At 41.4% G+C, this 13285-nt stretch overlaps 2 protein-coding genes across 3 annotated transcripts in view; one reads left to right on the top strand and one right to left on the bottom strand.

Annotated features, from left to right (window-relative positions):
* Window positions 1–13285, bottom strand: part of MYPN (myopalladin) — a 106576-nt gene that overhangs the window by 12596 nt on the left and 80695 nt on the right. The window contains exons 14-18 of the mRNA XM_037905846.2: window positions 9098–9319; window positions 8450–8599; window positions 6884–6963; window positions 5679–5805; window positions 3977–4184 (exon numbers count right to left, since the gene is read on the bottom strand). Coding sequence (XP_037761774.1) covers window positions 3977–4184; window positions 5679–5805; window positions 6884–6963; window positions 8450–8599; window positions 9098–9319 — 787 coding nt within the window. The remainder of the gene's footprint in view (window positions 1–3976; window positions 4185–5678; window positions 5806–6883; window positions 6964–8449; window positions 8600–9097; window positions 9320–13285) is intronic.
* LOC119566874 (WAS/WASL-interacting protein family member 2-like) overlaps window positions 1–13285 on the top strand; it is a 140284-nt gene that overhangs the window by 77243 nt on the left and 49756 nt on the right. The gene's annotated exons all lie outside the window — the stretch shown is intronic.

Genomic DNA, 13285 nt, shown 5'->3' with positions numbered 1-13285 from the left:
TGCCTCAGCACTCCACCTCTGAGCAAACCTTTCATTCTGAGCTTCTCAGAGATTATGCAACGTATAGCACGCGGCTGTGACTATGGGAATGTTATCCTCATTAGGATCTAGCCTGCCATAAAGGCATCTCCAGTGCGCCTTTAATCTACCAAAGGCACATTCAACTGTCATCCAGCACCTACTCAGCCTGTTGTTGAACCACTCCTTACTGCTGTCCAAGTGTCCTGTGTAAGGTTTCATGAGCCACGGATGAAGGGTCTCCTAGGATCACTATGGGCATTTAACATCCCGCATTGTAATCTTCTGGTTTGCAAAGGAAGTTCCCGCTTGTAGCTTTCTGTACAGGCTGGTGTTCATGAAGATGCATGTGTCATGCACCTTTCCAGACCACTCCGCGTTGATGTCAATGAAACACCCACGGTGATCCACCAGCACCTGCAACACCATGGAGAATTAGCGCTTCCAATTGATGTACTCTGTCGCAAGGTGGTCTGGTGCCAAAATTGGAATATATGCGCCATCTCTTGCCCCTCCACAGTTAGAGAACCCCATTTCGGCAAAGCCATGCACTATTTCATGCACCAGAGTCATGGTCCTTCGTAGCAGGATTCAATTTATTACCTTGCACACTTGCATTAACACAGCCCAACCGTCGACTTCCCTGCTCCAAATTGATTCGCAACCGACCGGTAGCAGTTTGGAGTTGCCAGCTTCCACACAGCAATTGCCACATGCTTCTCTACCGAGGGGGCAGCTCTCATTCTCGTGTCTTGAACCACATACAGTTCCAGGAAAGTGGCTTTCCACATCTGAAAGTGCCGTAGTCACTACTCTTGACACCATACCTGCATGACGATACGATCCCACCATTTAGTGCTTGTTTCCTGAGCCCAAAAGTGATGGTCTACCCTATGCAGCTGCTTTGTGAATGCCAAAAGCAATCTAAAGTTGCTCCTATCCATGTCATGCAGAATGTCGGGTGCTTGTGAGTCTTCTTCAGTTAGGAACTTGACGATTAACTGCACTGCCATCCGCAATGTCTTCATGACAGTTAACAGAGAAAAGGAGAGCAGTGCGGGATCCATCCCTTCTCACAAAGATGCTGGGGTGCACAGCAGAGAATGGCTGTTGCAAAAATGCCGTGAAATAAAGCCGGAAGTCAATGGAGTGCTGGGACACAAAGCAATGCATCACAGGACATTTAGCCAGGTCTCAAGATGTGCCGCGATCCGCTCTACCTTCCCGCAACACCTAGTGACAGAAGGTGTTGAGCTGGGCTGTGGCATAGGTACCCACAGTGCAATGCTCATACTGTTGACATGGAGCCCCCAATGTGTATGCAATCTGCTGACAGAGGGAGCAAGTGTGAACATGAAATTCAGATTTTTATTATGACAGGTTTCAGAGTAGCAGCTGTGTTAGTCTGTATCCGCAAAAAGAAAAGGAGTACTTGTGGCACCTTAGAGACTAACAAATTTATTTCAGCATAAGCTTTCATGAGCTACAGCTCACTTCATCAGATGCATTCAGTAGAAAATACAGTGGGGAGACTTATATACACAGAGAACATGAAACAATGTGTGTTACCATACACACTGTAATGAGAGTGATCAGGTAAGGTGAGCTATTACCAGCAGAAGAGCGGGGGAGGGGGGGAAGGAACCTTTTCAAGTGATAATCAAGGTGGGCCATTTCCAGCAGTTGACAAGAATGTCTGAGGAACAGTGGGGGTGGGGTGGGGAATAAACATGGGGAAATAGTTTTACTTTGTGTAATGACCCATTCACTCCCAGTCTTTATTCAAGCCTAAATTAATTGTATCCAGTTTGCAAATTAATTCCAATTCAGCAGTCTCTCGGAGTCAGTTTTTGAAGTTTTTTTGTTGAAGAATTGCCACTTTTAGGTCTGTAATCAAGTGACCAAAGAGATTGAAGTGTTCTCCAACTGGTTTTTGAACGTTATAATTCTTGACGTCTGATTTGTGTCCATTTATTGTTTTACATAGAGACTGTCCAGTTTGCCCAATGTACATGGCAGAGGAGCATTGCTGGCACATGATGGCATATATCACATTGGCAGATGTGCAGGTGAATGAGCCTCTGATAGTGTGGCTGATGTGATTAGGCCCTATGATGGTGTCCCCTGAATAGATATGTGGACACAGTTGGCAACGGGCTTTGTTGCAAGGATAGGTTCCTGGGTTAGTGGTTCTGTTGTGTGGTGTGTGGATGCTGGTGAGTATTTGCTTCAGGTTGGGGGGCTGTCTGTAAGCAAGGACTGGCCTGTCTCCGAAGATCTGTGAGAGTGATGGGTTGTCCTTCAGGATAGGTTGTAGATCCTTGATGATGCGTTGGAGAGGTTTTAGTTGGGGGCTGAAGGCGATGGCTAGTGGCGTTCTGTTCTTTTCTTTGTTGGGCCTGTCCTGTAGTAGGTAACTTCTGGGTACTCTTCTGGCTCTGTCAATCTGTTTCTTCACTTCAGCAGGTGGGTATTGTAGTTGTAAGAATGCTTGATAGAGATCTTGTAGGTGTTTGTCTCTGTCTGAGGGGTTGGAGCAAATGCGGTTATATCGTAGGGCTTGCCTGAAGACAATGGATCATGTGGTGTGGTCTGGATGAAAGCATGTAGGTAGGAATAGCGGTCAGTAGATTTCCGGTATAGGGTGATGTTTATGTGACCATCGCTTATTATCACCGTAGTGTCCAGGAAGTGGATCTCTTGTGTGGACTGGTCCAGGCTGAGGTTGACGGTGGGATGGAAATTGTTGAAATCATGGTGGAATTCCTCAAGGGCTTCTTTTCCATGGGTCCAGATGATGAAGGTGTCATCAATGTAGCACAAGTAGAGTAGGGGCATTAGGGGACGAGAGCTGAGGAAGCGTTGTTCTAAGTCAGCCATAAAATTGTTGGCATACTGTGGGGCCATGTGGGTACCCATAGCAGTGCCGCTGATTTGAAGGTATACATTGTCCCCAAATGTGAAATAGTTGTGGGTGAGGACAAAGTCACAAAGTTCAGCCACCAGGTTTGTTGTGACATTATCGGGGATACTGTTCCTGACGGCTTGTAGTCCATCTTTGTGTGGAATGTTGGTGTAGAGGGCTTCTACATCCATAGTGGCCAGGATGGTGTTTTCAGGAAGATCACTGATGGATTGTAGTTTCCTCAGGAAGTCAGTGGTGTCTTGAAGATAGCTGGGAGTGCTGGTAGCGTAGGGCCTGAGGAGGGAGTCTACATGTTGACTTTCGGGTGTTGACTTCACTTTTGTTGACGAAAATTGGTAGTGTAGACATGGCCTTAACAGGTTGTGATTTTATTTTCTAATGAAAGATTACCAACCTGTTTAAGATCCAAGATCCTTAAGGGAATGTACTGAAAATCATACACAGAACTGATTTTTTTCTATAGATGAATGTATATATGGGGTCCAAACATTCTACCATTGCAGGAAATGAGTGCTGCGGATGTGGATTTCAACAGCACTTTTACCATGGCTGCTCAGGTTTCATCAGGCTTATTAAATAAAATGAGTAGCATTCAGCATTTTTACATTTAAATATTTTTTAAACTAATAAAACTGTAACTGTGACATGGTAGGGAAGCCATAGAGTATTTTTAAAACCCAAGACTATGTCTTTCCTGGGGAAGAGATCGAGAACAGCAATGTATGAAGGCGCGGACTGAAAAAGAAAAAAATTATGGATGAATAGGCAGGGGTTTGCACATAGATACTGTATAGACTCATCACAGCCCTGAAGGAACAACTGGAATACCTCTACAAAGGAAGCACTGGATTTGATTCTCTTCCTTATATCAGTTTTACACTGGTGTAATTCCACTGACTGCAATGGAGTTACTTTTGACATACAGTGGCGTGAGAGGAGACTCAGTCTCAATACATACAAAGTAATTGATACAAGTAATTACAGTATCATACTGTACATAGTCTTTTGTTAAAACCTTTCAGTAAGTCTTACCTACAACACTGAGCTCCAGGCTAAATGAATTTTGTCCTGTTTTGTTGGTTGCAATGCAAGTATAAGTTCCAGCATCATTTTGTGTGAGAGGATCAATAAGCAAAGAGTGAACACCAGTCTCTCTGACCAACATCTTGTGAGTGCTATCTGGTAATACAGGTTTGCCATTCAGAAGCCACATCAGGTCTGGAGTTGGTAACCCACTCACCTAACAGACAATGAAACAGCTAAAGAGAAGTGACAGACTGACACACAAATTCAACAACCCAATAAATTAACTATCTTAAGATAACATATGAATGATGTACATGAAAATGTAGAATAGAAAGTGAGGCCAGAGATAGAACTGCTAACTGCTGTTGGTGATTATTTCCAGGAAAAAAATTTGTTCCACAAATAAGATTTATAAAAAGCAAAATGTTAGTATTCTGCTTGTTTTCAAATTGTGATTGGCTGAAACCAAAACACTAGATCTGAACTTTTATAGAATTAATAGGGATGAAATCAACTGGATTCTACAGAACTCATTTGAAACACATATAATTTAATCATACAGAATGAGGTATTTCTGTAGAAGTCTTAAATCAACACACAATAGAATTTTGTCAGTTAATATGATTATTTTATACCTCTGTTACATTATATAGGATTGTTCCATTAGAGATAGGTGCTCACTCAGGGTCAAAAGCTTCCCTTCAATGGAGAGAGGCAAATGCACAAATTCCACAGATTGGAGAAGGGAAATGGAACCTACCTGGCATGGAGATTACTTTTCTCCAACCTTGTGAAATCTCCACTTTGCTTTTAGGTCCCCACAAGCACTGGTAGGAGAGCAGTGCTAGAGAGTAACCAGCCTCTGTGGCATGCTCGCCTAGTAAACTCTGAATTATTCCTAAGGAAAATTCACTCGAAATGGGTGATAACTTCCACTCTGTCTTCTACTCCTTTCAGGCTAGGGAAGAGCTACTTGCATAGTAATGGGACTCGTGTCAGCAGTGTGTGTGTGTGTGTGTGTGTACATCCTCAGATCTGGAATGGTGGAGGTTATGAATCGCTTAAAGGTCCCTGGGTTCTGCACAAATGCTATGCCACTGCTAGCTCATTTGGGTAGGCACTAATCCCTGTGACCCACAGCTCCTCAGAGTTGGGAGCATGGGTCAGTAAGTTGGGAGTTTTTCTTCTCTGTGCCCTTGAGAGAAAAAGGGAATGATCGAGGCTCTGTTGCACCTTTCTAAAAATATTAGTCTTCTTACTGTCAATAAAATACAGTATGAACCTTGGAATGAACAGCATACAGTATCTTCAATCATTTCCGCCGCACTTTTATAGCTATATGGGAGTGTGTTCAAGCACCTGTTTACAGGATGGCTCAATGACTCAGCAGAGGAGCCCTACATCTCTATGGAAGTTCCTTCAGTTTGCCACTCTGCTAAAAGGCTGGTAGAAACTAAGCCACATAAATTGTATGAACTCTGTTGTAAATGAGCCTTCTAGTTTTGGTGAAATTTATACAGTGTTTTTCATTCCATGTGGCATGTGCTAGGTAGAAAACACCTGAAGCTCAGACAGAGTGGTAGTAAGAAATGAGAGAACAAACACAAGAAAGGCATTAAATATTAGAAGAAAGTATTGAAGAATGCCTATTAAAGAAGACAGCTTCCAGTATGTATACAGAGAGAGTAAGAGTGAGCCACGAAAATACCTTACAGTCCAGTCTACAAAGTCGCCCCTCATGAGCTACCATGTCTCCAGGTGCCTGCAAAAAATATGGCCGGAAAAAGCGTTCTTGTAGTGGTTCTTTATCTCCTTCTTGCACACGGGACCTTGCTCTGCAATACAAAACAGCAGTATGTGCTTGGAAGAAATATAAATTATTTTCCTAAAATTTGGTATGGGGCTCAAACTGTAGAAAATGATCAACAGATATTTAGGTAAAACCAAAAAGTAATGACCAGAACAGGTGTACAAAGAAAAGCATTAAGTACAATATAATGAGTGCATATTTTAAATTTGTTAGGATTATCAAATGAACTTTTAATATAGTAAGTAAAACTGGATTCCTAAGTAATTCCATATTTTTCTGGCAGAATTTATTTTTACTATTCCATCCATTTCCACTAACTCCATTGCAATTGTGATTAACTAACTGTAATAATAATACTTTGTATTTAATTAGTACCTTCCACCTGATGATATCAAACACTGTATTGACATTCGTGAATTAAACCCCACAACTAGGGAGGTAGGGAAGCATTATTATCCTCATTTTACAGATGTGGAGAGTGAGATATAGACGGGGGGGGGCTGAAGCCAAATTTTAAAAAATGACCAGTGATGTTGAGTGTCCAAATTGAGACACATTAAAGGGGCTTGATTTTCAGAAGGTGGGTGCTCAGCAGTTTCTGAAAATCAAGTCACTTTAGGGTGCCTCAAGTCTGGCACCCAAATTCACTGGTAACATTTGAAAACCTTGACCTAAGTGATTTGAACGCATTAACACAGGAAGTCCATGGCAGGAGCAGGAATGGAACTTGGATCCTCTGGGTGAAATCTTGCTCCCATTGAAGCCAATGGGAGTTTTGCCTTTGACTTCAGTGGAGCCAGGATTTCACTCACCAACTCAAAGTTCTGTGCTTTTGGTCACAGACCGTCCTTCCTCAATTAATCTGCTAAGTGCAAACCCTCTAGAAACTAAATTACACCAAAATATCAATGAAGGATCAAAAGATGAGCAGATAATGTTGGGACAGATAGCAAATTTTAATCATGCCAATAAAATTCTATGGGTCTGGACCAATCAGCACCAAGAAATTCAAGTAAATCACTCAACCTGAAAAATATTCTGGGTCAAAATGGCAACCTCAGTAAAGCAAAACTGTATGATTCTAGCATTGTACTTCATCTTACCTATGAGACTGAGTAGTTGTTAATCGGCCACGCATGGGAACAGTCTGAACCATCAAGTGGCCAGAACAACTGATTCTTCCCTAAAAAACAATGGAAATAGAATCAATTGTCAGTTAACTACTCGTTCAATTCTTCATTACAAGTGTTTGATCCTCTACAGTACATTACAGAACTAATATATTTTAAACTGTGAATGTACTACAGGGCTTTTATATAATATCTTTAATAAAACTGTATTACTTAAGTACTGGGAAGTGCTACAAAACAATTTGCAATTTCACATCTTTCAAAGTATATTAACATTTAAGGGTCCAAGTTCATCCCCTGTGTAGCTCTACTGGAACAGGGTAAATCTATTGAAATTAAATCCATACAAGTCAATGAAATAAAGGAAAGATCATACAAGCCTAGAATTACACCAGGGATGAATTTGGCCCATTATATATAAATTATAGCAGTTCTATCTTTATAGAGTAAAACACAAACAAAGGAACCCACCAACTGTGTGGCTAACCTCATCCTCACTAGACATTTGTCAATCAAAGAACATGTATTTGACAACACAACTGTTGTCCACACATAGAACTCTACTCTGCTTTGCTAGGCTCACCATAGGTTCAACCCGTTTTACGCCAGTTTTCAGAGTAGCAGCCGTGGTAGTCTGTATCCACAAAAGGAAAAGGAGTACTTGTGGCACCTTAGCGACTAACAAATTTATTTGAGCATAAGCTTTCGTGAGCTGTAGCTCACGAAAGCTTATACTCAAATAAATTTGTTAGTCTCTAAGGTGCCACAAGTACTCTTTTTACACCAGTGTAATTTGATTGACTTCAATATCATTCCACGAACACAAAACTGCAGTAACAGAGTGGAGAATCAAGCTGTTGTCAACTATCATGTTACTTTAAGCAAATGCACCATAACAACTTACTCTATCTGGTTTAGGGACTATATAATCAAAAATATTTATAGTAAAACTATAATAGTGAAACTTGCTAAGAATAGATGGAAAATTTTGAGCAAAACAAAGGTAACGTTTTAGATTTACAATTTTTAAACAGGTCACATGCAAACCTCATTATGCACTGATCTGTGGTCAATTTACAGCAGTTGTTAAAAAAGAAAACAAAATATTAGAATGTATAAAGAATGGAACAAAAACTAATACTGAAAATATTATAATGGCATTTATATAAATATTGCTCCCACCTGAAATTATTGCATCCATTTCCTATCGCTTTGTCTCAAAAAAGATATAGCAGAAATAGAAGATGTTTGGAATGGGTGACCAAAAATGATTAGAGGCACAGACACACGTTCATATAAAGGGAAACTGATTGTGACTGTTTAATTTAGAGAAGAAATGAGTAAGAGCATAGGCAAGTTTTCCATAACTGTTTACTATGTGGCTGCTTCTACGCATCTGGTTCTAGCCATTGTCACAAACAGATTGCTGGACTAAATGAACCACTGGTCTCATCTGGTATGGCAATTCTTATGTTCCTAATTACTTATCTTTCTAAGCTGGAAAAAAAACACGCATTTGGAAAGAAAAAATTCCCTTACTTGAGGATTTGCAGCCATTATTGTATAGTTTCCATCATCATCATTAGTAGTAGCTTCAATGTGTAGAGAACATGTTCCATCTCCCTCTCTCTTCATTTTGCAATGTTCATTTTTCTTTGAAATCTGCTTGCCATCCTTGAACCAATATACCTGAAAGTGATCATAAAGAAAAACAGCTATTTAAATTTGTTTTGCAGTTGAATAGTGACAAGGCAATCTGCAGATAAGAGTAAAATGTGTTTGCTGAACATTTGCTACTGCACATTTAAAATAAACGACTGAATGTTTCAGTATTGGGATAATGTAAGTTAACATTACAGAACTGTTATCTTGGCTGTATGAGTATGTGCACTGCTAGACATCTCATCAAATCAGCCCACGTATATGAGACTGAATCAGACCTTAATATTTTTGTCAAGTTTTGTTTTCCTTTGATCAAAAGAGATCTGGAGATCAGTCCATACAGATCACTTTGGGCTGACTTTCACTAAGTAGTAGTGGGGAGATGTTGCTATAGTAACTGCTTTACTGATTACTTTGAGAACTACCTATGCAGAACAACAGGAGGGAGTGTCTGCAGAAGTGATATACTGGAATTAATGGTAAGTACCCTTTATTTCTGTCCATCTGACTATAAGCATAACCTACCTTGGGTATGGGTATTCCAACAATTTTGCAGGTGAATGTAATAGGAGATCCTTCCATGACCCGAAAATGCTTGAGTCTCTTGTCAAAGATGGGTGCTATGCACTTGCCCATAGGTATTTCATCATGTTGGATTTCATCATCTGATTCATCCACTGGGGTGCGTTCCAGTCGAAACTCTATTTCATTCATCAACCTCTGTTCAAAGCTTGAAATCTTGTATTCCTGCAGAATTATATTGGCAGTGATCTGAAGAACACTATTACACTCAAAGGTATTTCCAGTCACTTGTTGTCTTAAACCAAATGTCATCTAAAAGACCTGAAAACCTAAAAAACCCTAACCCCAGCGTAGGTGAACTGGTGCATTGTGCATTGTGCAGCAGTATACACCAGTATGTGCACCCACAGGCTCTTATTGTAACTTCAGTGTGTATGTTTCGTGAAAATGAGACTAAGACTGAGATTTGTCAAAGGGAGTTGCACCTCTCCAATGGGAGCTGTGCACATAACTCCTTTAGGCCTCTCTCGAGAATGTGGCACACTGAAAGAGTAGACTGCGATTTTCAAGGGTGTTTTCCAGAACTAACAGCCTGCTAAATATACGAAGTACTGCCTTTTTGTGTAATAATTTAATTCATACTTAAATAAACGAAAGTATAGCTGCCAAAAGACAAAGATATCAAGATTAAAAAATATGAAACATTTTTGGGTTTACTTACCTTACTGCCAAAATCTTGACCAGTGGAATTACTTTGGATTTGCACTGGTGTAACTGAGAGCACAATCTGGCCCATGATGTAAAAATGTAAGTTTGAAACTGGTCCTTAGATGATAAAATATATGGTGCAACAGTGACCATTCCAGTGTGAACAACCAGTTATAATTTGTTTGAATCATTAAGGGCCTGATCCAAAGCCACTGAAGTCAATGGAAAGACTCACGAATTGTTCGGCTGCACCTTCCTCTCAATGCCAATGAGAAGTCTGTCCAAAACTTCTCTTATTATGAGATCTGTACATACAGCGTCAGCCTCTTCTCTATTTGACACAAAGATATGTCTCCTACTCAGTAGCGGATTAATGATTTTGCCGCCCCCATATGAACTTGTGAACCATACTAACTGATACAACAAAGGAATCTATTTTGCGCATTTTTGCTATCATTTGATTTTCCCTTTCTTTCTTTTGTATAGCATTTATTTTTAACTGAGAACCGCTTAATTTCTTCCTTCCTGTCATATTATTAACACTTAGGATTGTCGCAAGTATGTTTACTAAATGGCGTCGTGCTGTCATGGGTGCTTTCAGTACGCACTATGATTGGTAGAATCGCGGCGTCACTGATGCTTCAGTTTGGTGGGCAGTTACAATATGAACAAACGACGATACAGGCATCCGACAGCCAGTGGGCGTGTGCAAAAATGCCTCAATTACAAACATGCTGCTATTATAAATTTGCCGCCCCGGCAAATTTGTTGGCCTAGGCGAAAATACACCATTGCTCCTACTCCTGTTGAAGTCCATAGTAGTTTTTGCCATTGATTTCACTGGGAATAGATTCTGTCCTTATCCTATTTCTGATGCAGATGTGTGTCATCAAAACTGAGTTTTAACTGCCTGCATACAGGGACTGGAACTGTGATAAAATACAGGCTGCTTTGATCTAAGAATATTCAGTAAGGAAAGGTTCCAAGACCCTAAGAGACATATTTCAGAAATTAAGTATTTCTGAAAAGATAGTGATGATTTTTCTTTATTCAGGATAATAATACTTGAATTTCTAAAGCATCTTCCCTCTAAAGATTTACAAATATTTATGGATCAACCCTCTTAACATCCCACATGACTTATGTTAATACCCTCACGTGCAAGATAAGCAAAGATCGCCTGTCAGATAAGAAGTGCAGCACAGTTCCTTTTACTCAGCTAGAAGGACTCTCCTTTTTGTGGTTGTTAAAAGTTGCTACCTACAGACCATAGGCTCCTTCTCCACTGCCCAGCCCTCCTTGTACAACAGGAACTGCCTTACTAGGCTAGTTATAGATTTCCCTGTGTAAGGGAATCCCTGGCTGGCATAGATCTGGCTCATCATCCCCCTGTCCTAACAACCCAGTGTAGGGGGCATGGTGGGGATATGAGGGTGTGTGGCTGAGGAGGGATACTGTACATTCTGATGTCCTAAGATACAGTTACCAGCCCGTGCACACTACAGCATATTTCAAGCAGTAAACATATTTCAAGGGATCATGATCATATACCTATCACACACTTTACTTTCCCCACAAATGATACAATTGTGTCCTGACATTGAGGTTTGTTACAGCATAACTTTAAAGTAGGAAGGCACATACTTCAGAGTATTTGGCTAGATTTATAGAAACATTAGGAAACATTTTCTTTTTCTTTTCCTTTTTTTTTGGTCAAGGGATATTGATATTTTGACTTATGGCTTATGATCAGAAACTAGCAGAATATGTTGCTTCCTAACATGCTGTTAGGAAGAAATCTATCTACAGTAGCATCTCAGAGTTACGAACACCTTGGGAATAGAGGTTGTTCGTAACTCTGAAATGTTCGTAACTCTGAACAAAACATTATGGTTGTTCTTTCAAAAGTTTACGACTGAACACTGACTTAAAGCAGCTTTGAAACTTTACTATGCAGAAGAAAAAATGCTGCTTTCCCCCTTTTTTTAGTTGTTTACATTTAACACACTATTGCAGTGGTTTTCAAACTTTTTTTCTGGTGATCCAGTTGAAGAAAATTGTTGATGCCCGTGACCCAACGGAGCTGGGGAGAGGGGTTTGGGGTGTGGTAGGGGCTCAGGGCTGGGGCAGGGGGCTGGGGTGTGGGAGAGGGTCAGGGCTGTGGGCTGGGGGTGCAAGCTCTGGGGTGAGGGGTTTGGGGTGCAGACAGGGGCTCTGGGTTTGAGGGGGGCTCAGGGCAGGGGATTGGGGCACGGGGTTGGGGCACAGGCTTACCTCGAGCGGCTCCCGGTCAGTGGCACAGCAGGGGTGCAGAGGCAGGCTTCCTGCCTGTCCAGGCACCGCAGACCGCACTGTGACCCAGAAGCAGTCAGCAGGAGATCCAGCTACTAGGCAGAGGTGCGTAAGCGACTTCGCGCAGCTCTTGCCCGCAGGCACCCCACCCCCGACAGCTCCCATTGGCCAGGAACTGGCCAATGGGAGTGCGGAGCTGGTGCTCGGGCCCTTACGTAGAGCCCCGTGGCCCCCCCACCTAAGAGCCAGACTTGCTGCTGGTCACTTCTTGGACACAGCATGGTGTCAGAACAGGTAGGCACTAGCGTACAGGTGGACACTTTTAATGGCCCGGTCAGCAGTGCTGACCAGATCTGTCGCAACCCAGTGCCTTACATTCCACGACCCAGTACTGGGTCACGACCAACCCACAGTTTGAAAACCACTGCCCTATTGTACTTTATTTGCTGGTTTTGGTTGTCTCTGATGTTGCCTGATTGCATACTTCTGGTTCCAAATGAGGTGTGTGGTTGACTGTTCAGTTCGTAACTCTGAGGTTCTACTGTATCTCAAGTACTTATATAGTCCCCATTTATCATAGTATCTGAGCAGCTGACAATCTCTTTTTACTGCATTTACCCTCACAACACCTCAGAGAGGTGGGAAAGTACTGTTCTCCCCATTTTACAGATACTAAGTGACTTGCCCAACATCATATGGTAAGTCTGTGGTGGAGCAAGTCATTGAATCTAGGTCTCCCATGTCCCAGATTAGTATGTTAAGCACTTTTCCATTCCTTCCTTGGAATGTTGAAAGAATAACGCATCAAATAAGTATCTTGACCTGAACAGAATACATTGTATTAGGGGGACTTCTGATCTATGTTGATCATTTATTTTCCAGGCATGGCTTCCCCAAGTACCATACCTGTCAAATCAAACTATACTGGAGGTTTAGTTCCAGTTACACCTTAATATCAGGGATCTTTTCCTGCATCCATTATCTCACCTTTAAACTGTGGTTGCAGATTAACAATTGTGAAGTTGTCTGCGAGTCACTAAACAAAAACGTTGTTTTTTGTATATTTAGGACATCAGAAAATCTCTTACAACAGCTTTTATCTCTCAGCAGTGCCCTGGCTACACTGTTTTGTAAAGTGTCATGTGCATTTGTGTAGCTACAGGGCTGGGAGGAAGAATAGGGTGATTGAAC

This window comes from Chelonia mydas, chromosome 7 (assembly GCF_015237465.2).
Source record: "Chelonia mydas isolate rCheMyd1 chromosome 7, rCheMyd1.pri.v2, whole genome shotgun sequence".
Classification (NCBI taxonomy): Eukaryota; Metazoa; Chordata; order Testudines; family Cheloniidae; genus Chelonia; species Chelonia mydas.
The sequence above is the reverse complement of the archived record's forward strand: the minus strand, read 5'-3'. Positions and strand labels throughout refer to the sequence as shown.